This window comes from Puntigrus tetrazona, chromosome 1 (assembly GCF_018831695.1).
Source record: "Puntigrus tetrazona isolate hp1 chromosome 1, ASM1883169v1, whole genome shotgun sequence".
In the NCBI taxonomy this organism is placed as follows: domain Eukaryota; kingdom Metazoa; phylum Chordata; class Actinopteri; order Cypriniformes; family Cyprinidae; genus Puntigrus; species Puntigrus tetrazona.
This window is the reverse complement of record NC_056699.1, coordinates 20,350,000-20,376,715: the sequence shown is the minus strand read 5'-3', so window position 1 is coordinate 20,376,715 and position 26,716 is coordinate 20,350,000. Positions and strand designations below refer to the sequence as shown.

The following is a 26,716-nucleotide window of genomic DNA, read 5'->3' as shown; positions in this document are numbered from 1 at the left end:
GAAGCTGCTTGGTGTTTTAACGAATGAATGAATAATTCAACAAATTCTTTCAAAAGCTCGTTCACAGCGCCATCTACTGACGTAACGCTGCAGGCGGGGCCGCGCGACCAATCACTGAATGAGTATTTATCCGTAAACCGATTCAAAGGATTCACCGAACAGCTCGCTTGTAGATGGTGAGTGGAGTTAAAAAGAGATGCCTTGCTCACGTGTCCCTCAGATCACGTGTCCGCGTGTGTGAAATGATTCGTCTCTACTGGGTTATAATGTGTGTTCTCGGCGAGTTTGAGGAGCAGCGTGCTCTTAGCGTTTGAACGCAAGACGGTTTCGTTTGCAGCATTAATACCAGATGAATTATTGCGATATCGGGCTCAGTTGACCTTAGAGACCGAGAGTATGGCTGGTCTAGCATTTCTTTGCCATTTAATACCAAACAGCTTGAAGACGTTGACCTGAGATCACGTTTACCTGACGTTTATACACAGGTTCTTTACGTAAAAGAAATACACACATAAATGAATACATGTAAATAAACCTTCCCATTGGCGGTTGGATCTGAACTTATTACACGAAGTAAGTAAATCTTATCTCGCAAGATTGAAATAAAAGCTGCTATTTCTGGGTCGTTGACAGTTTTTAAGCTTTGTTTTGAAGTTTCTAGATGTGTTTTATTGTGAAGTTGCATTCCCCCAGCATGTGGCAGTTTGAGCATCCTGACTTTGCAGTTTTCCTGCTTGCTGAGCTTCAGAAGCAGCAGCAGGGAAGCATCTTCTGTGACACGCTTCTGCAGACAGACGGTAAGAGATCAGAGATCTGCTTTGCTGGAGATAGCCAGCTCTGTGACTGTGTGCATGGAGAAACTGCAGCTTGTAAACAAATCACATAAAGCCACGCATTATCAACTCCTAAATGGTACAATAGACAAAGTAGCAGTCAGTGGCCACAGATATAATACCATATATACCATTTATTATTATTTTTTTTTTTTAACAAACCAATTTTTTGTGTGGTGTTTGAATGCTCTTGTTTCAACATTAATAAAAGTTCCATCGATATTTAAATTTATTTTATTCGATTTGTGTTTTTATTTCTGATTTATTTTTATTTTTGGCAGTTGATTTGTTTGTTCAGCCTAAAATTGTTTTAAATCTGCCATTTTAGGAATTTAGGGGGGAAAAAGAGCCATTTAGTTTGAAACATTTGATTCCTAAACGGTTATTTTAAACAATATTTAACTTTTTTTCCCCCTAAGAATCTATAGACTTCCATTGCCTGTAATGTTGTATTTGACTAATACTTTATGCTTTTCTTATAATTAAAAAAATAATAATCTTTTCAACTCTTCAGGTGTCTGTGTTCCAGCTCACAGCTGTGTGCTAGCCGCTCTAAGCCCTGCCCTGTCAAGAGTCCTGTCCACTTCCCCTGCTCCACAGGCAGGGCAGAACAGGCTTCTGAGCCTTGAGGCTGTAGGATCTTGTGCCTTACTAAAGCTAGTTAGGTTCCTGTACACGGGGGAAATGGAGATCAAGAGTCAGACCGAACACGAGGAGGTAATGGCCGCTGCATTCAGACTCGGACTTAAAAATCTTTTAGAAAAGAAGAGAGTGCACGTGGAAAGAGGAGTGGAGAATGTTGTGAGATGTTGGAGAGAGATTGGTGTACAGACAGAAGATGTGAGCAGCCAGGAAAGTGAAATGGTGTCTGAGCCATTGAGGATACAGAGCAGTACTCTTCCAGTGCAAGCTTGTGGCTTATTGGAAGCTGATTTGTCCTCATTGTCATTATTTGATGAAGCTAGTCCAGCTGCAGGTTCGAATCGGACCAATGCCACTGTTCCTTCCCTCGCTGTTGTGGCCGAAGCATCTGTAATAAATCATCACAAAACAAAGGCTAAGAAGAGGTGGAAAATGGCAAGGAGACAAAGCCAATTAAAAAAATTAACTCGGCAACAAATGAATGTTTCAGGCAAAAACTTCCAGAAACTTTTAGAGGCAGATAAAGGGCCAAGAAGTGTGACTGCTGAACAAAAGGAGGCCAAGTTGGACCAGCTTAAAGTTAGGATAAAGCTGAGGAGGAGCGGGGCTTGCTGGGAGAGCAACCTTCTTGTTTCTGTCCAAGGTGAGAGCGAGAAGATCCCAGAAGAAGTGTGTGCGCTTCAAACTCCGGTAAGGATTCGTTTTAAAATCAGAGTTTATTACACAATTTAGATGAATAAAGTGTAGTTAATATTGATATTGAAATATATATATAAAAAAAACAGATCAGGGTTTCCACAAAAATATAAAGCTGAAATATTTCAGCTTTATATTTTTGTGGAAACCCTGATCTGTTTTTTTTAAATATATAAAAAAAGTTAAACCAAGGCATCACTAACATATAATAGGAAAATTATTAATACACATTTGAGTGATTCTTAGAACATTAAGTTAATGGAAACTTGAGGGATCTTAAGAAATAATGCACCAACCAATTATACAACCCCAACAGTTAATAATTTAAAGAATCTTTTTACTTTTAATAACCTCCAAGAAACGCTGCCACTAATTGCCCTATTCCATACATGGAAAAGCTTTCAGATCACTGATATTTTTTCTTCAAATTCCATCAGATATTTTAAATTAAAACAGGTTTTAAAAAAACATTATTATTCCAGATCTCCACAGGTCTAAATTAATTTTTATTAATTTAAGTCAGCCTTTTATATTCTTTTTGATCAAGATGGTGTTCAGCAAGATGATCCAACTTGAAGGTCATGCTTGTTTTGTGTTCGTCTTATACTCTTCACTGATTTTTTCCCTCCATCTTAGACTTATTGCAAGGCAATGAAATGAGTGTCTTTTTCAGTTGCTCTGATCCAGTATTTCATTCCCTTTGATGAATTTTCTCCAATACCTTCAAAGGCTTTCAGGTCTAACACATTTTACACTTATGAATAAGTTTGCCAGCTGTGTCTTTACAGCTTACAGTGGCCTGGAAAACTAGCTAATCAAGTCAATCATTGTTGTAGTTTCGAATGGCTTCATTGTGTTTTACACAATAATACACCCTACCAGAGAAATAAGTGACTTAAAACACCAGGGTTTAAATAATTATGACATGTTTGATTTACAAAAAAAGCACATTACTGTTACTCAGAAATATTAACATTATCATTTTAATTTGCCACTTGAATTTCTTAGATGACCTTATTCAATAATTTGTAAATTATAGTGTCTGGGGGGTTTAATATTTTTGATTGCAATTGCATATATAATACTGCATATACCTGCATGTATATGAGCATACTCATTTGTCTGAAAATGTTACATTTTATATTTAAAACAAACTGTCTTTTTCGATATTTTCTCTTGCTCATTTCGTAATTGTATTTTTTGTTCTTTTTTTCCTACTAAAGAGCTACCCGCCTAGAGTACTTCCTGGTCAAAGTCTTGGAACTCTCACCCCACGGACGGACCTGACTATATCACCCTCTGATTCTTCCACGCATCCCTCTTCAGATAAATGTCTTCCTACTCGACACCACGTTTCTGTCTCTTCCCCTTTGGAAATACCAACTTTATCTTCAAGCCCTCCCCAAGCAGATGACTCTGATGAACATATTGCAAAGTTGTTGGATGATATGTTGATGGATTTAAACATCCTTCCATTGATGCCAGTAAACAGACATCTGGATGAGCAAGAGCAGCTAGGTCCTCTTCAGGATGCAAAAGATCAACCGAGGGCTGCTGATGCCTCTGCTCAAGGTGCTTGTCTTTATCTGCAGAACTGTGAGCAAGAGATGAAGGGATCTGATGTTAGCAAGACGGCAGTATCAGCTGGGTCACCAGGACAAAGAGATGAAGGTAAAGCATCGTCTTGAAATGACTTCTTGATAGACCATGCATGTGTAATTTCATCATGTTGTGTTGCTCCCAGCCTTCTATCTCTTGCTTTTAGTATATCACTTACATTTATCAAAACTTCTCACCTCTTTGACACAAAAATGTGTCTTTTCTTATGCTCTTTATCGTCGTTGTATATATTTATATATAACAGGCTTAAAACACAGGTGCCAGGATCTTAGAAATGTACTCTGATTTCATGTTAGTTTTCAATTGTTTCCAACAACAAAACGTTTAAATTGAGTGATGTGTCATGTGGTGCAATATTAAAATGTACAATTTTTAAAAGGTAAAAAATAGGTCTTAAAAAATAAAAAAGATTCTGATATTCTTTTTGATATTATTTTTTGTTCTATGATTTAATTTCTTTTTCTCTCAAATATTAAAACACACCAAAACAGTTTTGTTCAAATAATAATTGTGATATCTGGACAGTTGTAAGACCTTGACATTTTTATATAGAATTTTTTTATATATATATATATATATATGTATGTATATATATATATATATATATATATATATATATATATGTATGTGTGTGTGTGTGTGTGTGTGTCACTGAGCACTTTATTCCTTACTTTTTAGGCTTTCAAAATCAGTCACAATCCAACACATTCATGTCTAAGTTACCTGAACAGGACATCTTAAACAAAGATAAGTATCTGGCGGCTGGGGCAAGAACCTCCACACCCTCCCTGGGAGAAGATTTGTTTTTAACCCCAAAAGCCACGGCTGTCCCAGCTAACATTTCTCCAGCCACAGGTGAAACCCTTCTTATGACCAGCATAATAGACAACAGGCCAGAATTCATACTACTGCGATGTCTTTCCCCCCTCAAATCAGATAAAAGAGACAGTGATGTTCCCACACAACCACCACACAGACAGGACCTAGAAACGCAAAACCTTCCCTTGTGGCTTTCTGAATCACCACTGAAATTGGACTTCCCTCTGAGCGTGATGATTGATTCCTCCTACCCACATACACAGCCTGACCTCATTGCCTGCCGAGATCGATCGTGCCCTGACCTTGCAGAAAAGCAAGAATTGAAGACTTCCTTTTTACAAGATGATTTAATGAGTGGGAGTAGTTCAAACACCATTCAGCATGATGCAAAAGATGCTAGCGAGCACCCAAAGCAGAGAAAGATGAGAAGACAAAGGCTTGCAACTCAGAAGTCAGAAGTGAATGGGGATACGTGTCAAAACATAGAAAATCAGGATCTGGTTCAACAGAGGACATCAAAGGGTTATGATCCCCACTGTGAACACATTAAGCCATCAGCTAATGCACATAAAGCCAGTGCCCGAATAAAAAATGCAAACAGAAAAGCAACTGCAGGTGAGAAGAGAAAAAAAGAAATTTCTTCACCTATCAGTAAGAAAACGCCTCTGTTGAACACTGACGGTGAACAACGTGATGTTTTACCTACACCAAAAGTCACTGGTATTGTAAAACGTGGTCGTGGTAGACCTCCTAGATACCAAAAAAAAGCTGCTGTGGCTCACTTGTGCAACAGTGCAGAGAAATTGCCCACTTCAGGACAAGATGATTGTGAGGTGGAAAAAACTAAGAAAGACAGTGAGATTGGTTTTTGCTTATTAGCCCGCTCAAATCCACGGCAAGAGATAGACTCAACAGAAATGGAAGAAGCAGATGTTAACAGCAATTTGGCAGTGACTACGCTAAATGCTCACTTAAAGTATGCTGCTCAGGCAAAAGTGCCAAGTATCATTGATCAAATTTTCCATCAGACTCATCCAAGTGTTGAAAGTCTCGCTTATAGGAGTTCTCTCAATATTGATCAGCCGCTAGCATCAAGCCTGCGAGACGCGTCTTTTAGCCTTCAAAAATTCCAAGGAATGATAAGAGAAAAAGAGAATAGTAAATTAATGATGAAAACCAATGAAGTGCTCAATAAGGGCATCTGTGGTAAGAAAAAAGCAGAGACGTCTATGCTAATGAACGAGAATAAAGACATGGAGGTATCTGACCATCAAATAGGGTCGCTGTTGTCAAAAGATGGAGAAACCGCCACTGAGGAGAACTCAAGTGTGTTACAGAATAGTGATTCCCAAAATGAGAAGGGAAAAGACATTCATGAACAAGTGACTGAGATTTCTGAGCCATTAACAGCTGAGCAGGACGTCATGAAGGAAATGATGATGCCGGCTGATGATGCTGGTCGTGCCAAGTCGCCCACAGAGAAAGACTGTGATGTGTCCACCAATGAACTACCAGTGATGGGGGGAATAGAAATGAAATTCTGTATGGATCTTGATAGTACACCGGCAGAAGGTCTCAGAGATGGACAAAACCTGGAAGATGCGGTTTCTAATGAGTGTTCGTTTGTGGCGACTTCAGACGTGGACAAAGACGTTCAGGCAGCGCATGGTGTTGATACCCAGGATGTTGCTGATTGTGTGGAGGAGGAGGATTTAGGTAGAAACAAAGAGCTTCAGATGATTGAAGAAATTATGGCGGGAGAAGAAACTGAAGTCCTTGGGGCAAATGAGCTTGTTGAGGAAAATGATCTGCCTTCCTCCGATGATAGGTGTTGGGAAACGACCAATGGTTGGGATGATAGCGTTGAAATTGAGGAGGGAGATCAGTACAGTGCTGGGAAGATCGATGAACTGAGTGAAGGACACATTACAAGTACAGAAAACGCATCAAACAGAGGTAAAATGGCTAAACTTAAAATACTCAACATTTTTGTACAGCTTTGTTGCTATTGATTAATATTCCTGATTTGTGTTTTATTAACACAGAAGAAGAAATAAGCAGCGACGCTCCTTCTGTCCAGACTGAAGTGCTGCTTCAGTCAAACTATCAAAGCCCCGAGGTGTGCAGTGAGAATATCTCAATGGTGACTTCCAGTTCAGAATCAGCAGGAGAAGAAGATATTGAAGTAGATGTTGTCGATGAGCCTGCTGAAGACCCATTAGGGCTTTTGCCATCTAGACAGTTTGTCACACTGGCTATTGAGTGTCTAATGGAGCAAGAGGATGAGTTGAATGCCACTGAAGAAGAGGAGGTAGATGTGACTGGAGAAGAGACGGAATGAATTTGTGTTCATGTTTGGGAATACATGTTCAGCATTTTGAGGTCAATAGCAATGTTTGAGCCAAGTTCTTAACCCAGGGTTTAATGTATCAAATGGTGAGAATAATTTTTTTTTGTTTTTGGTCAATTTGACATTACGTATGTGAATTAGCTAAATTCATTGTTTATTTTTGACTGTCTCATACATGTATAAAGTTACATATTAACATTATGTAAATAAAAATCAATTTATATAAGTTCATATTACACGTTTGTTTGTGTGCTTTATTTAAAATATATTACAAAACGTGTTTGGTGTAATTATTTTAGTCTTTGTGTGTATCCTTAAAAATAATTGTACAAATGCAAACTATATTAACACAAAAGATAGAATAAAATGGCTTTCCCACTGTCAAAATATAAAATTTCCTCGAAATATTAGAACGTGGCAGTAAATCTACATTATTCTGTTGGCATAGCTTTAAAAGATTCTATCAGACATTTTGAGAGCGTTTCTATAAAATGATTGTTTTTTTTTAAATCTTTATCCAGTAATCCCACCTGGATATTGTTATTACACAAAACATTTTAGTCACCGCATAATTTCATTTAGAAACGAAGCGAGCAGTAACGCTAGTGGTTTTGAATAGAAAACTTTATTGTCAGCGGAAGTACCAATTTGCTGGATGGGTAGGGTCCACGTGGGTACTTCCTCCGGTCAAGCGCGCTCATTGAAGGTTAAGCAAGCTGTCAGAACTCTTTGTTGAACGAGACCCACGCGTTGTCCGGTGGGTTTTTAGTGAGGGTTAACCGAAAGGTTGTTCGCAGAGATGGATCCCATGAAAGCGCAGCAGCTCGCCGCGGAGCTGGAGGTTGAAATGATGGCTGACATGTATAACCGGTACGAAGCCTACGGTGCTCTTTGTAAATGCATGCTTTCTGTCATATTACTTGCGTTCTCGACATCTAACATACGAGTAGGTTACGCTATCGAGTAGTTTATTGTAGACGCAGCGTAGTACCACAGCCAGTGGCTATAGACAGGCTGTGTATATTGTAACGCGGTTATTTTATCTCATTTAGACACCAGGCTTTGCTCAGTAAAACATTCGATTTTTTTAACACTTATTATCCGTCTTCTCAGTAAAGCTACTAGTATTACTTCAAGCTGTAAATACATCTTGTGTATAATCATGTTACTTTTTTGTCATTCGGCAGAGCTGACTAATAATTTTAATGATATATTTAATAATAATATTTAGAGTATAATCTGGCACACTGATAGCCTGTGCCCTTGAGATTAGCGTCTTAGATCTGCACAGTGACACTTTATAGATGGGTGACTTTTTTAAAAAATGTGTAAAATGAATTTCTGGTATTTCTTTGCATGCATTTCATTCATTCCAGGTATGAAACCTACCGTATTGTTGTAGGAAGGCAATACTTAGTCTGATGATGATTAATCTGTTAGATTATTTCTCAATTAATCAGATGATAAGGCACATTACACACACACGTATATATATCATATAACATCTTATGAATTTAAGGCTGTGAAAACACATTGCAAATTTTCATTTAAAATCAAAATCATTAAATGAACAAATAATGAACAAAGAAAAACATAAACATGCTAAATGTTAAGTGGTGAAAGGCTGAATCTGAACATAGTAATTATATTGTTACAATATTCTCTTATAAAAATACTTATTTTCTGCTACATGTAGCAATTTATCAAGAAATGTATATCTTATTCAGAATTACTTGCTTACTGCAGAAATATATGTCCAAAAATATATCCATTTCAGTTGAGTTGAGTTTGGCCCATAGAACTGCATTATTTATTACTGGCAAAAATGTTTTGCAAATGTGGTAAATCAGACAAATTTGTCAACGATTGATTGCTTTTTGACTGATTGATCGACTGATTATTGTTGCAAACCTAATATGTAGTCTCTAATAGCATGAATTGTTAAAGATTACAGAATCGGTCATGTTTCAATGAGATTATACGTTAGACAAATAAATGTGTATGATCATCTGTCTTGTGGTTTTTTTCCCCTCATACAGAATGACCAATGCATGCCACAGGAAGTGTGTTCCACCTCATTACAAGGAGGCAGAACTTTCAAAGGGGGAAGCTGTGTGTTTGGACCGCTGTGTGGCCAAATACTTGGACTTGCATGAGAGACTTGGTCGGAAGCTCACTGAGCTCTCTGTTCAGGATGAGGAGGTGATGAGGAAGGCCGCTGCAGGCACCGGATAGACCCCTGCAGACTCTGAGGGTGGGGCTAAAGGCCCGTGGATGGGGTTTGTGGGCACTCTGGACATCCAAAGGGGGACATCGGGCTGCATGGCTACGGATATAAACAATATATCATGAATATGAACAGTATTGTGACAAATATTGATCCGCTGATAGACGTGCCACTTAAAGATCAAGACTTTGGAAGGAGGTGGGGTATATATGCTCTGAGTCATTAGTAGTTTGTTGGCATTTACATTATTAACATCGTTTGTTTGGGTAGGGTGATTTGTGAAGCATTGTGAAATTGTGTTCTTGTGAACTTTTTTATGTTGACACTGATCATTGTAATTTCTGAGTCATTTTACAAAGTGTACCTTTATTGCGCAATAGAATTAAAATGTTTACCATTCTGTTTCTCCACTGAGTTTTTCTTTAAAATGAGCATAACAGTGTTGTTATTTTATAATATATTTGATAAAATTGTGCCAGGATGGTTACTTGACATAACGTCTCCGCTTCTCTGAGATTTTAATGCGCTGACAGCATGCAAAAAAAAAAAAAAAAATCTTTTCAGGGCTAAGAGTCACTTAAATTAATCATCTTAAGGAACCAATTATGTAACAAATTGTCAGTTTCCAATTATATGTTTCCTGTTTGGTTTTGCCACCATAAACTTACATTTGTATGGAAAACAGCTGATTAAAGATTTTTTAAAAGCAGTTTTGAAACAACATGAGGGTAAGTATTAACAAAATTGTAATATATGAATAAACGTTCATAATGGTAATTTTCAAAGGCACTTTTGTATCTATTACTATATAAGTTTTCTCAATGCATGTTAAATTAAGAGTGCAACCAATCACGTGTAAAAGACGGACGGTGTCTAGTAACTCTGTGGTAATACCAATGTTATTTTACTTCATTAAATTCCTTTCACAAACATTGAGCAAGACAAGGCAAACAGGCCTTCCACTGCCTTTTGTCATATGAGAATAGCCCACATTTCGAGACGCTAGCCCTTTAAGAAAATGGGGAACTAAGAAAACTTTCATTTCCTTCTCTGTTTTCTTTAATAAAACCTACAGGCGACTGTTTATGAGTCGATTTCATTACAGGCTCGATATAAGTTCCTTAACGTTAGGTTTTAATCTTTTGAACGACTCTGTCAGTTTAGCGACGTACATCGTTTGCACTTTGGTGAGTTATATTTGCTCTTAGTTAATGCTTAATGTTTACTTCGCCCTGCGTGATCGTCAAGCTTCACGACTTATACAACATTACCTATAAATGCGTAAAAAGTCGTCGTTTTATCGTGCCGTTTTGTACACCTGTACCTTCCACCCACAAACTTCGTCTTTATTAACAACTCCGGGAAGAAGTTTATGTAACTTAATTTAGATATCAACATCGCAGGCTCACAATCGCCGGTTTTTTATTCTTCTTCTGCTTTGCTCTCACTCAAACGGTTTATTGTGTTTTGTATTATGTTTGAAATGGTGTTTTTAGCCTCGGCAGTGATCCACCCGCGTTACCGTGGTGGTGAGAGAGCAGCGCGGCCGGCAGATGGCAGCAGTGATCGCCGAGGATAACGTGTACAGCGAGGCGGAGCTGGACGGAGCGCCCCCTGCCGATGGACAGGATCCGGTGCAGCTGGCCGCTCCTGAGGGAAACATCCAGGGACAGGTAGCACCGGCTCTCTCACAGATATATCAGAAGTATTGCTTAAAACGTTTCCTTAACTACAAAAAATCCACTCGACAAATAACTACCCACTGTTAATTGTATAATTGTATGTTAATTTTATTATTAGGATGTTATTGCTTGTGTTCTTTAAATATTCAGAATTTGTTTTTGCGAATTAAATATTCTTGATGTGCAAAGTTCATAAGTCTAAAGTCTGTTTTAGAATTTGTGCGTTTTCTTTAAATTACATAATTTACATAATTAATTAGATTGCATAATAAATTAAATCAATTACATACTTTTTCGGTTAACAAGATAAATACAAGAGGTATTGTATATTCTCCAAGGCTTCATTCGTTAAAAAAAATTTAAAACTGTAATATTTAATTTATTATTACAAATTTAAAGTTTCTTTTTTCTATTTAAATGTATCAGAGATGACTGGTTTTTCTGGTCCAGGAGCACATAAATAAAAATACAATTAATTAATGTGATGGCAAAGCTGAATTCTTAACAACCATTATTCCAGCCTTTAGTGTCACATGATCCTTGAGAAATTACTTTAATATGCTGATTTGGTGACATTCTGATCAAAAAATCTTTTTTATATAATTGTTTTTGTGTCTAAATATATATATTTCTTTGTTTAATTTTTTTAAAACCCTGTTCATTTCAATTGACAAACCAGTCATTTTCAATGTGGTGTCAGACTTCTGGACCCTTCTTCCTGTGACAGGTGGAGGAGTTTCTCGGCCCACATCCTGACTACGATGAGGAGGAGGAGGAGCGCAAGTACTACAGACGAAAGAGGCTGGGCGTAGTGAAGAACGTGGTGGGGGCCAGTTGCGGAGGAATGATCGTCTACAGCGTTTACATGGGTCAGCCATTGCGCATCACGCACCACAGGCACATAACATGATTCAGTCCAGCGATGACCTCATACTCCTCAAAGTCTGCACGCCGCTTTATAAAAAGATCTTACTCTAAATACGACACTGAGTAGGACTCTTCTTATGTCACGCCGTTGTATCGGTGTGACTTCATTATGCACTGTATGCGGTGCAAATAAATATGACATGCTCTGCGGATGGCATACTTCACTCTTCTGGCCATTTTTAGCAAGTTCATTGGCACGAAGATGTCTCGTTTGGTCTGAGACTGCGAAACCGAGCAACGGCTGAGAAATCTGCGACGTCCTGTCACGCGCCAAAAACAAAAGAAGGTTTTTGGAGAGTCGCGCATGTTTCGTCATGAGCTGTTTTCTTTCTAGGTCTGTTACAGATGCAGTTAATTCTGCACTACGACGAGACGTATAGAGAGGTCAAGTATGGCACTTTAGGGCTGGAGGATATCGACAACAAAATGCTGATGGGCATCAACGTTACCCCTATCGTCGGCCTGCTCTACACCCCGGTGCTCATTAGGTTGAGTTTTCTCTTTAGTTTCGTAATGCTCACGCAACCCTTTTTCCATTTTGCTCGTTCAGTTTGGTTCTTTGGATGTTTCTCATTAGCAGCCCTTCTACTGTCCACTTAATGCTTGAGCAGTTTTGGCACCAAAGGGTTTCTCACGCTCGTCCAATTACAGTCCAGTAATCCCACACCCTTTATTTTCCACTTTAATCGTTTTCATGATTTCTTTCTCAGATTTCTTGGCACTAAGTGGATGATGTTTCTGGCATCAGGCATTTATGCTCTCTTTGTTTCAACCAATTACTGGGAGCGATATTACACTCTTGTACCATCAGCTGTGGCCATCGGGGTGGTCATTGTTCCTCTTTGGGCGTCACTGGGAAACTACATCACCAGGTGAGGGTGTTCAGAAGCTGAAGGTGCACCGATGAGCGATCTACAGTGTTGCTTAAAGGTTTCAGGAAGAAATGAATGCTTTCAAAGCATAATCAACTTAATCATTTTAATCATGATCGATTTATAACATTTAATCATGATCAGTTTGAAGCATACTTGCTTGTGTAGAGTATGTTTTAAATTGATCAAAGGTGGCAGTAAAGACATTTATACAAAGGATTTATATAAAAAAAGAAAAAAAATATTCTTCATATTCGTATATTCAAAGAAAATGTATATTAATCAGCGCATGCTTTTTGGCATTGGTAAATAATTAGTAATGTTTCATCAAATCTGCGTATTAGAATGATTTCTGAGGGACTGTGTAACGCTGAAGAATGGAATAAGGATTCTGAAAAATCACAGGAAATAATAATTTAATAAATATAATAAATAAATAATTTTAAAGTGTATTAAAATAGAAAACAGTGATTCTAACTTGTAGTAGTATTCACAATGTCGGTGTTTTTAATTAGAGGCTTCTTTTCAGAAACTTTTCAGAACTTTTGAACAGCGTTTGCGGTATTTCATTCTACTCGTAAATTTTCCACTAATTTATTTGGCATAACATAGCAGAATAAAAGCAAACCTGAAGATGCAGCGCTGTATTGACCGTTGGCTGATATTAGAGATTTCTGAATATATATTTTGCAGTTAATGGCCGTAACATAAAAGCCGGTATTCGAGCAGAATTGTAATAGGGGTCAATCTTTTGCTGTGTAACATTTTTAATAAAAAAAAGTCCTTCTAACACTAGCATTTGCTATTTTTTTTTTTTTCTACTAGTTTTCTTTTTATTTATTATTTAAGAAAAACCGAGCCGCTAACACTGGCATTTTTTATTCTTTTTATTCTATCTACTCGTTTTCTTTTTATTTATTATTTAAAAAGCCCGTTGCTGTGTGAGCGCTGCGTTAGTCTAACCTGGTCACAGCATTTACATGTAATTAACCGCTTGTTTGTTTAATTGCGTCTATTGTCCTTATTTGCAAATCTGCTAAATCACAAATAGTAAAAAAAATTCCCAGTTCTGTTGAAGAAACTATGGTAACACAGTTACACTTATTAGCATGCATACTACTAGAATATTATCCATTTATTAGTGCTAATTAAGCACATACTAATGCATTATTCCACGTGACATCCCTAATCCTCGCTATTACCTAAACTTAACAATTACCGTACTAACTATTAATAAGCGGCAAATTAACAATTTACTGAAGTGTTATGGAAAATGACCATTATTTTTCGGATTATGCGTTTATCAATTCTCAGTTACACCGCCTCACATTGCTCTCGACTCTTTTGTCGAATCTTTTAGGCTTGAGAAACACAATAACGGTTAACTAATTCCCCACCCACTCCCTCCTCTTTGTTTTGTGTGGTTCTCAGAATGGCCCAGCAGTATTATGAGTACGTGAACTATAAGGACGAACATGTCCAGGAGCAGAAGAAGCCCCCCAAAGGAGCCTTCCATTCTTACATCATCATCTTCCAGTCTGTCTTCTACATGGTTTTCCACGTAAGCTAAGATGCTCAGTTTACACTCAAACGTGTGAAATGCAGTCATTTAGTTAATAGTTAACCTTTGATTAGTTGTGTTCTCCCCTGAAGAATTGCTATATATTCACAGCTGCAGCGTGTGTGTGTGTGTGTGTGTGTGTGTATGTGTCAGATGCCGGCTGCATATGTGGGTTTGTGCATTAATATGCAGCTATTTATAGCGTTCGCTCTGTCTCTCTTCTCTTCTGCAGCTGAGTTTCGTGTTTGCCGAGTTCCCCATGGTGCTGTTTCTCAATAAATATCTGAATGATTACAAACACACTCTCTACAAAGTCACACAGTGTGGTAAAATCTCTCTCTCTCTCTATCTTGACTTCTTTTTAGCTGTATACGAAAATGTTAAAGGCTATCGTTCAGATAGCTGCTCGGTATGATGTTTGCATTAGTTCTCGTATCCTTTTTGTGAAGTTTTCACATGCTTGGTGCATAATGTAGAACCAAAAATAGTCAATAGTCTTGTGAGTATGAGGTAGTTAAAACTTTCAAAACTGAAGTGCTTGCTGCGCTCACTGGAGAGACTTTTCAAAAGGTTTTATTTTTTGCGGGTTATAACGCCTTTAAAAATAAAAACCACTACATTAAACATGACGTATGCAAACGTATACATATTTATAAGAGAGCAGCATGTCTGTAAAAGAGCAACGGGGCATAAAAACAGAAATTGAGGCTATTTTTGTTTGTAGAAAAACAATGTAACACCTCAACAGCTGTTGCTTGAATATCAACCAGACTTGCTGGGAAAATGAGTAAACCAATGTTAGAAAAAGAACAATATCAGTATGATATTCATTCAAAAGCTTGTCAGTAAGATCCTTGTTCAAAAAAGAAGAAAAAAACACTTATTTATTATTATAAAAATGTAGATAATTCGTGTGAAGGCAAAGCAGAATTTTCAGCTGTCATTACTGCAGTCTTCAGTGTCGCATGATTCTTCAGAAATCATCATTACATGCTGTTTTGATGCTGGTTATTTTTTTTTTATGAAAATAAAATGTACTGACACCAAATGTTTGGCATTTGAAAACCTTTATCTTTAACCTATACATATACTGTACAAACAATCGCGATTAATCGCATCCAAAATAAAACACAACATATGTTTGTGTTCTATGTATATTTATTACAAATATATAAATACAAACACAAGCAGTATATATTTTGAACATTTTCAGTATTTATAAAATATTAAATATTTTGAATAAATATATTAAACAACATACTCTCTTTAATATATATATATATATGGTTGCATGTGTTTGTATTTATATGTACATATATTATGTAAACAAAAATGTTTTGATGTGATTAGTTGCGATTAATTATTTGACAGCACTAAAAATAATACATGAGGGGTTCATAGTTAAGACAAAACATATTTGGACTATTATTTTATGGTTGTCAAATATTAGTGAATATTACTTTATTTTATTACTCTCCACTACATTTACTTAATCACACAAAAAATAAATATACCTCAATCAAGTCCATTTAACACTACAAAAAAATAGTAGTAAAAAAAAAAAAAAAAGATCAAAATCATCCTGAAGGCATGGCAGTTTCACGTGTTAATAATGAGAAGATAGCTTGCGAGATCAAATCAAACGTGTCAAGAATATTTACAGCTGAAAAAAATCTGTCACTGCCAATTAGAAACTTCACACTTCTGGTTTCCTGCAAACCGGGGCGTCAGCACATCTGCTCTGGAGGCCTCTGCTGTGTCTGGTTTTTTTGAACCAGTATTTGAAATTGCAAAATGGCCAATCACGCCAAATCACCAACAGCACTGTTTAACATGAAAAGTCACCCACTTGCCATACTGTGTAGTGAAAAACACTGTATAAGCAGAGAAAGATGCAGTTTGAAGCCTCGAGTCTTTAAAAAATGCATCCAGACCTACAATGTAATATAAAACAGTCCTGCAGACTTGTGCGATACATAATTTTTTTTCTCGTCTCATCTTCTCTCTCTCTCTCTCTCTCAGGAGCCTCCGGGAAAGGGGTGATAGAGAATTTAAATAAGACGGTTTTGCTCAGCTTGCCTCGCTCTCTGCTGCTTATCGAGGTGGAGAGTGTGCTCATGGGGGCAGCCTTTCTCGCCATGCTTATCGTAAGTCATCATCATCATCATCATCATCACTATGACGTCTCTATCCTCCACTTTATCTAAAAAGGACTATATCAGTCTGTAGCCAACAGCAATTTGACCTTGATAGACTTTTCACATAGATATTTCATACTGAACAAAAGTAGGTTTGTTGTTTTGTTTTTAGTAAATCAAGTGATCATTTAAAAAAGGAATATTTTACCCAGAAATCTTTTATGTAGCCTCATGCTATTCTGAATCTATTATACGTTCCCTTATGCTGTACTGTATGTTATAAGGAGTACAATAACAGTAAATTACACATAATTACAAGCAATTAGTAATTACTATACAAGCAATAATATAAGTATGTGTTGTTATTTGATAGTACTTATTTGTGTAATTACATGGTAATTACATGGGCTCGTTAAAATAGTGAATGAACGTAAATGACTATCAAGTGCCCAAATGACAAAAAGTACCTTTTAAAAATACAATGAAGAGGTCCATGCAATGCATCTTCCATCTATTTATGGGAATAAATTAAATCGAAATGTGATCGCTGTTGAACTGAATCACATCCGGTTCGATGTCCATTTTTTAAACACCCCCTTTACGTTTTCAGGTTGCCAAAGTTTTTATTTTGTGTAGTTATGTACAATAATGTTTGAATATAAAAATCTAACACAACACAAGTTGTGTGGAAGGAAAAGAAGAACATTTGGTTCGGAGTTCAATGATTGCTGACTATTAAAATATTTAGTAATTCTCATACCTCATAAAAAGTCAATTATGTTTTAAATTAATAATGTTTTACGTCATAAAATAATTGATCTTGCGCTCTGGCCTGATTTCAGCAGTGTATAGTATGTAGTGCACGAGGGGTATGAACTGCTCGTAACGCGTCAAACTTTACCTTTCATGTTCCACTTTAAACAAGAATTTTAATTTTGGAGTGAACTTCCCTATTTAACGGTGCGCTGCCAATGTTCCCTAACAGTTCCTGGTGTTGTGTGGAGCTGCATATCGGCCCACTGAGGAGATTGACCTCCGCAGCATCGGCTGGGGGAACATCTTCCAGCTGCCCTTCAAGCACTTACGAGACTACCGTCTCCGTCTTCTCTGTCCCTTTTTCGTCTACTCTGGCTTCGAAGTGCTCTTCGCCGTCCAGGGACTCATATTGGTGAGAAAAAATAGACTGCGCGGTTGAAATACAGAGGTAAAATTTGAATACCAGAAGTCACACGATGTCAGCTCTCAGGACGGAGTATTTTTTAGCTCGTCAAGTCAGTTTTTGCTTGCTGTTCCACAGTGTTAAGCACCTACGAAGACACTGCAAGTAAACCAATTTGCCTGCTATTTAGGTTAATTAAGCTATTAAAGGAACAGCATGCAATTGCTCATTACTTAAACAGATTTTCTCCGTTTTTATGCCTGTCTTTCTCAGTCATACGGAGTGTGTGCAGTAGGGATGGAGAAGCTGTGGTTGTTAGTTATGGTGTATGGTTTGTCATCCTCCATCTGTTCGGGCCTGTCTCTGATGCTGCTGCGCTTGCCCAGGCCCATTATACTTCTGGTGGGCGCCTTCATGCACTTTGTGCTAATTATAGCCCTTATGTGCTGGTCGCCCGAACCACGAAATCCTAGCTATGTTCCGTATCTGTTAGTACTCATTGCCTTCTGGGGTCTGGGCACTGCGCTCAACAAGACTGGACTAAGCAGTGAGTACAAGTGCCATTTCTGCGTTAAATGAATAGTTGATCCAAAAAATGAACATTCTGTCATCATTTACTCACCCTTGAGTAGTTTTAAAGCTGAATTTCTTTGTTCTACTTTCTACCAGAAAGTTTGTAACCAGGCTGTTTTGCCACCGTTTACTTCTATAGTATTTTTTTCCCATTATAGAAGTCAGCGGTGACCCAAAACAACCTGGTTACAAACTTTCTTTAACTACTCAAGGGCAAGTAAACGATGACAGTATTTTCATTTTTTGGGTGAACTATTCCTTTAAGCTTACAACCATTTTAATATTGCACTTGCATCGATGATATAACAATGTTGTGTGCAGCTCTGCTGGGGATGCTGTACGAAGACAAGGAGCGACTAGACTTTGTTTATACCATCTACCACTGGTGGCAGGCCATTGCAATCTTCATCGTCTATCTTTGGTCTACACTGCCTATGCGGGTAAAGCCATTATTTTTTTTGTTGTTGGTCTGACTGCATACTTGGACACAGGACGCAAATGTAGCGTAAGCTCCATTATAAAGCTTGGAAAAGCCTGAACTTTTTTTAATAAAGTGCCCCTATTATGTTCTGAAAGGTTATTATTTTGATTTTGGGAGTTCCCAACAACAGGTTGACATGCGTGCAAGGTCAAAAAACACTTTATTTTTACCTTATTTGCTCAACGACTCTCAAAACCCTTTTGTGGCGGTAATTTGCGGTGATTAGTCGATTTCATTGATATCTTAATATTACTCGTTTCAGTGATTCAGAGTTGACTATTTCTTTTGAGAGACAATAACTTTACACACAGTGCACTTTCAGGTCACTTAGAGCTGTGTTGCACACTGCATGAAAGGTCACTTTTAATAATCCATAATAAGGGTTTTTAGTTTATGAATTGGACATCACATTACTATTGAGTACTGAAAACACTGAGATCTAATCAAACACATTAAACTGTTAGTGGTGAGCATCTGGAGTTCTGTCTAAAAGTGTGAGCACATTAGCAGGGTTGCCAAGTCTAAGGTTTTCCTGTGGAATTGGGCCATTTTAACACAACACGGGTTGTTTTTTTCAGACCCCAATAACATGATATCTGGCACCATTTTACACCAGGACCCCTCTCAAAATCCAATTGGCTTAATTTTGGGCTAGTTTCGAATAGAAATTAGGCGGGGTAAACCTGGCACCCCACACATTTTTGATATTTTATCAAACTTCTGATGTATGAAGCACAGGTCACACAGAAGTCACAACCTAACAGCTTTTGTGAACTAACATGAACATTGTGAATTCTCACTATGAGCAGCAAAGACTCCCGTTGAAGTGTTAAATATGTTGAGATGTATTCAGTTTTTTCTTCTTTTTTTTTACACGAAAATGTATGTTTAAGAATAGCGAGCTGAGCATTGTCTGCGCTCTCTTTTTAAGGCGAAGCTTGGACTCCTACTCTTGGCTCTCATAGTGGCGTGTTTCTGCTACGTGCAGATGGAGCGTCGCCTGGCGAAGAAAATTCCTTTCAGGTTGCCTCGGATTCCCCGTCCACGACACAAGGTAATTCAGTTATTAATGTGTCACTTCAATGAGTCCCTGGAGGCTTTAAAGCAATTTTATAAAAGAAACAGCCTCTTCAATGTCTTCTGTTCACATAAGAAGTAGAATTCATTTATTCTGTAAAATAAAAAAAATGTAGTTTCAAGGTTCAAAACGCATCCTTATATTTGGACTAAATTTGTACTATCGTACTTCCATATCACTCTAACGTCTGCGTTACAATCCTGTCCCTCCAAGGTCAAAGGTTACCGATACCTCGAGGAAGAAAATTCTGATGAATCCGACACAGACTTGAGTGATGCTGATGCTGATGCTGATGCTGATGAGGATGAGAAAAGGTTGGTTGAGGATAATGATTCCCAGGGTTCACCGGGACCGGAGAGGAGCAGGGTTAGGGACTGCAGGAAGAGACACGACAATGCTGCCTACGAACAGGCGGAAGAGAGAGAGGACTACGTCCAACACATAAGGGACTAGAAAAGGAGAGGTTAATAGGTAACATTGGGGATTGGAAAGAGATGAGAGGAAGTTGTAAAATACTGAATAGCCAGGTTGAATGCGAAGCCATGGTATGGAAAATGTTTACTCACTTTTATATTAAATAAGGTTTTTTTTCTTTAGACAGGAAAAGTGTGGGCCATAGATGGAAAAAAGGTCAAAAAGTAGTTCACAGTTAAAAAAAAAAATGAAAGTAGAAGTGAGCCAAGCGTTTTGTTGAAATGGGAAGTGAAAAGAGGAAACTTCAGATACCTTGTAAGGTTAGGTGGTTTGTTGCCATAGAAATGGATATTCTCCATTGTGAACTTGGTCAAGGTGATGTACTTGAGTTGTGTATTTCATTCTAATTATTTTCTGTGCACTGTAATGGTTAATCCAGTTCATAGCTGTTTTCCTTACTGTAACTGAAGAACCAAAGTTCTCTCCATTTAAAAAAAAAGTTTAACATTTCATTTTCTCATGAAACCTGTTGTAAATTTGTAATTAAACATAAAATAGAGGTGGTATATGATTTCAAATGCTACGTTTGTACATGTTTTAAACCAAAGTATGATGTGGTAGAATGTGATAACCATGAACTGCAGCTTTTTATTTAGAGTTTGCAGTGTTTCTCTTTTATCTGCATTGGATAAGGTATTTTATTCAGTGATATTCCTAGGGGTCGTTCACGCAGAATTAATTTTTGCCATTTTTCTATTTTTTTATTTTTATGTAAACGCGCTAAATGGACTTTAGTGCAAGACACCGCAATTAGTGCATGACACTGCATTCTACAAATGCCTAAAATAAGGTCAACGGTACATTTTGTTGCAGTGGAATGAAAATATTTTAACTTGAACGCGAGTGAATTTTTGCGTGGGAAATCCGATTATTTTAATGGGAATCCATGCGATTTCATGTGAGGGTGAAATATTTACCCAAGCAGGTTTTGAAACTGGTTCAAGTCGGTCACATTGGCAAACGAAAATTTGCTTGAGCTGTGCGAGATGCTGCAAAATATGCAATGCAACAGCCAAAAAAATTGTTTACATAAACAGTGGGATGTAATAATGGATTCTCTGTGAACTGCCCCATGTGATTTCAGACAAAAAGAAATAGCATGCATTGACGCTGCAGTGTGATTTGCTCTGTATAATGATCAATCAGGACCCCACCCCCCCATTACAATGTATTCCATATTGGTGCCTTAATGCTGTCATAAAACATTTATTATATCTAATATATTGATTATATTGAAACCCCTCTAGTGACTTGCAGGGGTTTAAAGTCTTTGCTGTTTTAATACTTTTTTACGTTTTATATACAGTATATGCAATCTGAAATCATTAAAAAAAACTGAGTTACTGTTATGCTAGTTTGAGGTGAGTATGTTTTTATTAGTCAACCGTTGTCCTCCTCTCCTCCGAATGGTCTAACACACACTCCCATCTGTGCCCATATGGCACTCAAACGTCACAGAGACGTGACATGATTACATATACAGATACACATCTTGCCGTCTCCCACTGTGCTTCAACTGTATAGAATATTAGTCTCATACGAATATTGTTTTTATATGCTGCTACTTGACCTTGGATCACATATGGGTATGAATGTGAGCTGATGCTTTTATTTTTCGATAGGCATTGATGCGTATCTGTGTATGCATGGATTTTTTTTTTCTTTTTTTGTACTACAACACAGCAAGTGGAAACTACGTGCAGCCAGTGAAGGGCTAACAATTTGCCACACTGCACCTCATAAAGTGACTGCTGCTAGTATGACTGGAGTGTCTCCTCTGCTCCCGAACTCTGCACGCTTTCCGTTTCCTTCCACGCGCCCCCAGGCGTTACTGTTGGATTCTGCGGATGGACTGGATCTGAGGGGTCTGGCAGTGGGAGCCCCAGTCCCTCCAGTGCTGATAGTCCCCGCTGTGCCTGTCGCACTCCATAACGTACTGCTGTCCTCGGTAGCCAGGGTACTCGTAACACACGAAGCTGCAGGGAAACAGACCATGACAGGAAATGAGGAGGAGATGTGACAAGCTGTGTGGAAGGGAACGGAGGGGAAAAAAAGTGTTTTTATAAAAAATAGGAATCTTGCATTAACAAGTTTGCCTGGATTAATCTATTGTACTTTAGAAATGTAGGTAACAACAGTTTAGTGACCGATTCTTACTATTAACTTGTTGCTTATTAGCATGCCTTTTGACTGTAATAAGTAAGTTACTTATAAAGCACAAATTCTGCATGGCCATATTCTACATCCCTTAGTCTTACTCAATACTTAAATTTAACAACTACCTTAAAGTGCTTCTATTATGGGTTATGAAAGGTTCATATTTTGGTTTTGGGAGTCCCCAATAACAGGTTGACATGCATGCAAGCTCAAAAAACTATTACCTTATTTGATCAATGACTCCCAAGCAAGTCAACTATTTATTTTTCCAAACCCCTTCTTTGTTTGATGCCAATCTGCAATAATTTTATACACTACATGTTTTACATCCTGCACTTAGAGCTGTGTTACACACTGCTTCTTCTTCTTCTTCTTCTTCTTCTTCTTCTTCTTCCTCTTCTTCTTCTTCTTCTTCTTCTTGAAAGGTTATTTCCAAAAATCCATAATAGGGGGCATTAAAGTACTTTTTCAATGTATGGTATGGTAATTTTATCACTATGTTAAATGACATGCACTGAAATGTTGATATTACGTCATTACATAACAGATGTGGCAGTCGCAGGTACAGTATTGCTGTAATGTGCGTCTGATGCATCAAGTGAGGAATATGCAGTCAAAGAAAGATGTTTTATCTGACGGTACGCTACACTTGACTACTGTGAAAGCTAATTCATTATCACTTCACAAACGCAAGGACTGGCTACTATGAGCCAATTGACGCTGGTCTCATTTGTGTTGTGTGTAAGTGTAATGTCAGCACAGCTGTTGAGCATGAGAAACATGTAGTTCTGGAGAACAGTAGTTTGGCACTAATAGTGTTTTGTCGAGCGTTACTCACGCGCCACACTGCACATGCATGGAGCCCACTTGCTTGTCACACCAGCCCATGGCCTGCAGAGACGGGTAATCATCGCACGCCTCTACGTTACGGCCCAGGAAGTTCTCCTTCTCATAGATGACCATGCGACTGCTCTGGTGGTCCTATAGATTTCAAAGGAAGGAGATGGAGATAAAACTTTGAACAGAAAAATGTGCATGGTTTTGGAGACACCGTTTGCTTTAATGGATTCAAGCAAAACACCAAAAAGCATCATGATCTTGCTTGTTGCTAAACTAAAAAAATAGGTTTCCAAAGAGGGTTTTCACAGAGAACCGCGAATTTCAGTGAACAGCTTTTTTTAGTGATCAACCATTTTTTAGTGTGAAGAAGGTTTTTAATAATTCTCACTTTAAATAACCTTTTGTGCATTGAAAAGTTGGCATGGGTGTTAAAAGACCTTCACGGAACCATTAATGCCAATAAAGTCATTTTTAAGTGTATTGGCTTAGCTGAGGTATGGTTAGGATCTGTCCTTTATTGTAAGTGATTTTCCCATCTTGTTTTACAGTCAGGCAAAATCAGTCCAATTGCTTTAAGAAGTCAGGGAGCAAAAGACTTTCGAAGCATCTGAACGTGCTCACACACTCACAGCGCTGCAGATGGGGCGCAGTGACATCATCCTCTCCACATGGTAACCCAGACTGCCGCTGTAGGCATCCCAGTGAGGATATTCTCCTTTTTCCAGGACAAACTGCTGTCCCTGGAAGTCATGGTGCTCGTATCCCACCCAGCTGCAGAGAAATAGGAATTAATTATATTTATTCACATACAATAGGTTTTTAGGTATATATGATGTTTTGTTTTCATAAAAAAATACACGGTATAATACGGTATTATAACAAACACTGCGCACGTATATCTTTTTCTGGATTTGTTTTTCTTCCTGGGTAGTCTTCAGAAAGCAAGACAAAACCAATTCTCACATAATCTTGAGGCATCTCAGTCATATTCATAATTCATTAAAAAGCACACTTCCCAACACACATTTTAAAACATCATCTCAGGATGAAACACCCAAAATCGTTCAAAAACATCTAAAACTGTAATTTCCTTACTAACTGGCAAGATTTTGCAATCATTAACACAGAGTGGGCGACTCACGCGCCGCTCTCCACACGGATAGAGCGGATGTTGTCAAACCCACGCTCCTGGATGTTGCGGCACTCTGAGGTGAGCTCCTGATATTTGCCTTGGAAATGCTCCTGCTCGAACACGGTCACCTGACAAACACATGCACATGCCACAGCTTCATTTTCTAATTGGGAGAAATCTCTCTCCTACACACAAAACCACTGGCCTCCTGTCCTTTCATTAGGTCCTCTGTCTGTTAAAGGGATAGATAGGGACACAATGAATATTCTGTCATGATCTACTCACTCTAAATTTGTTCTAACCGTGTATGAATGTCCTGAACACAAAGGAAGATGTTTTGAAGAATGTGGGTAACCAACAGTTGCTGACTTTCATAGAATGAAAAAAATACAATGGAAATTAATAGGGGGCATAAACTGTTTGGTTACCCACATTCTTCAAAACATCTTCCCGTGTGTTGCAGAGAAGAAAGAAATATATAAATGCGATGACGTTCATTTCCGGAGAACTATCCCTTTACATTCTTCTCATACTCTTGCACATCTTGGACAAGAAGCAGCAACAGTCTACAGAGCATTCATCTTTAAAGTCTCAAAATCAATACCTAAGAAGAGGCAGCCTTTGTTAAAATATTGATAGTTTGGCACCTTGTTTCTCTCTCAGACAAAGAATCAATAGCTTGTTTCTCACTGTTTCATTGTTCTTCTCTAGAGAGAAAGAATGGTGAGGTTTTTACCTTAAAGCAAGGAGCCATGTCTAGTCCAGACGTTGATGGGTTTGTTTGGATCTTAGTAACTCTGTTCATCTTCTTTCCTGCGCGAGAGTGAAGGCTGAAAACTTCTTCAAAAGTATTTTAGAAACTTTGGAGGATGTACAGTTACATTTCACGCAAACATATTGTTTGATATACATTGTGGGAAAACCTATATATATATATATATATATATATATATATATATATATATATATATATATATATATATATATATATATATACATATATTGAATAGTGTTTTAATACATAATATACATGGATAATCAAAGCTCTGCAGAATACTTGATTCTAATAACAACCCGGTGCTACTTTCATGTCCCTTGTATCACTCACCCGAGCTTTCTACTTCACACGGATGCTAAAAGGGTGTAAAAACAACAGGGCTCATTTTTTTTCTTTGTGGCCTTTGGTATCGCTTTTATGATGGCAACTTTTAAACTTTCCAAGCCTCCTGAGAAATTCTGTGCCACATTTACCGTATAAATTTGACAATATGCTAGACAGGTGAGAGTAACCAGTGAGAGACAAACACAAAAGAAAATATGTTACAATGTAGCATTTTAGCTTAATCTATATAAAGTGGATTTGCAGATTAAAATACCTAGATAACATATTGTATATAACAAATCAAAACAAACAAACAAAAAATATGGTATTATTTCTCATCATTCGTTGCAGGCTGATTGTTTTGTACTGACGTTTCCCAGCGGAAGCTTTAATATTCACGGCAAAGAAGATTCCTCTGTCTCAGGCAATATCCCAAACATAACAATCAAGGTGCAATTTAATTTCTCACTAAAATAGATCTAATCGCTAGTATAAATTAATTGGCGACTACGCGTTTAATTACATTTTTATTTTGTCTATAGATAGGCTAAATTTCCACGAATCCATCCATTACTTCAACTTTATCTTACCTGAATTCCCACCTGTCCTACTTTACAGTGACGCTCGTCAGCCCCGTTTGGTGAGGAGTTTTATGTTTATTTGACGCTTCTATTTTATAGCGACCATCAAAGCTGCGTCGCGACGCTGTAATTAATGGATGTATCTGTGAGTGTGTGTGTGTGTGTGTGTGTGTGTGTGTGTGTGTGTGTGTGTGTGTGTGTGTGTGATCATTCTCTTTATTGTGAGTCCAGAGTAGTGGTGTATTTCGCGCCGTCAGCGGACTGGATCTGATGTGTCCGCGAGCGAGCGCGCGCTCCCGCGGTTCGTGTGAATGCAGACACATTGATTCACACAATGGAGGGCAAGCGCCTGTATTCCTATCGGTCAGCACTGTGCATCGTATGCTACACAATGAGCGGCCTATATGTGGAGAATACAGGGATTTGACCCACCGCATACAGTGAACGTCCTCTCTTTCAAAGCTCGGAAACATGTTTGTAGTTTGTCTGCCGTCTTAAGGTTTGCAAGACAGCCACGGAAATTCATGTTTTATAATCTCAGCCATGGCGAATCCACACATTAAACATATATAAGATTAGATTAAGTTTTTTAAGTCTTATAAGTTCAATGTTTTCAAAAGAATACTAATATGTGATGAAAACAATACACATATATATATATATATATATATATAACCAGACTTATTCCTTTATAACTAAGTGAACTATACTAAATTCATCATAAACCAACAATTCAGACTTTAAGATGTAGTGTTGCATTAGTAGTATGTGC

At 37.8% G+C, this 26,716-nt stretch overlaps 4 protein-coding genes across 6 annotated transcripts; 3 read left to right on the top strand and 1 right to left on the bottom strand.

Annotated features, from left to right (window-relative positions):
• Positions 1-131: 131 nt before the first annotated feature.
• LOC122344866 lies at positions 132-7,185 on the top strand. Of its 2 annotated transcripts, XM_043238469.1 has the most exons (6): positions 132-573; positions 694-797; positions 1,348-2,165; positions 3,395-3,842; positions 4,470-6,566; positions 6,656-7,185. In XM_043238469.1, exons 2-6 carry the CDS (start codon positions 695-697, stop codon positions 6,949-6,951), a joined length of 3,762 nt encoding a protein of 1,253 aa, XP_043094404.1. In that variant the 5' UTR covers positions 132-573; position 694; the 3' UTR covers positions 6,952-7,185. The 2 variants fall into 2 exon arrangements, with proteins under 2 accessions (XP_043094404.1, XP_043094394.1); XM_043238459.1 differs by having other exon boundaries at positions 132-797.
• A 419-nt stretch (positions 7,186-7,604) lies between these two features.
• On the top strand, positions 7,605-9,587 carry timm10 (translocase of inner mitochondrial membrane 10 homolog (yeast)). The gene is made up of 2 exons (XM_043239275.1): positions 7,605-7,830; positions 9,000-9,587. Exons 1-2 carry the CDS (start codon positions 7,760-7,762, stop codon positions 9,193-9,195), a joined length of 267 nt encoding a protein of 88 aa, XP_043095210.1. The 5' UTR covers positions 7,605-7,759; the 3' UTR covers positions 9,196-9,587.
• A 577-nt stretch (positions 9,588-10,164) lies between these two features.
• unc93b1 (unc-93 homolog B1, TLR signaling regulator) lies at positions 10,165-21,481 on the top strand. Of its 2 annotated transcripts, XM_043238674.1 has the most exons (13): positions 10,165-10,374; positions 10,684-10,860; positions 11,597-11,738; positions 12,131-12,284; positions 12,507-12,668; positions 14,100-14,229; positions 14,462-14,555; positions 16,252-16,376; positions 17,353-17,535; positions 17,800-18,073; positions 18,421-18,539; positions 19,512-19,634; positions 19,872-21,481. In XM_043238674.1, the coding sequence occupies exons 2-13, from the start codon at positions 10,741-10,743 to the stop codon at positions 20,109-20,111; spliced, it is 1,866 nt and encodes a 621-aa protein (XP_043094609.1). In that variant the 5' UTR covers positions 10,165-10,374; positions 10,684-10,740; the 3' UTR covers positions 20,112-21,481. The 2 variants fall into 2 exon arrangements, with proteins under 2 accessions (XP_043094609.1, XP_043094616.1); XM_043238681.1 differs by lacking the exon at positions 10,165-10,374 and having other exon boundaries at positions 10,724-10,860; positions 11,570-11,738.
• On the bottom strand, positions 21,482-25,066 carry cryba1l2 (crystallin, beta A1, like 2). Its single transcript, XM_043239203.1, has 5 exons — positions 24,998-25,066; positions 24,271-24,389; positions 23,759-23,900; positions 23,128-23,270; positions 21,482-22,108 (listed from the first exon to the last, which is right to left on the bottom strand). Exons 1-5 carry the CDS (start codon positions 25,064-25,066, stop codon positions 21,961-21,963), a joined length of 621 nt encoding a protein of 206 aa, XP_043095138.1. The 3' UTR covers positions 21,482-21,960.
• Positions 25,067-26,716: the final 1,650 nt, after the last annotated feature.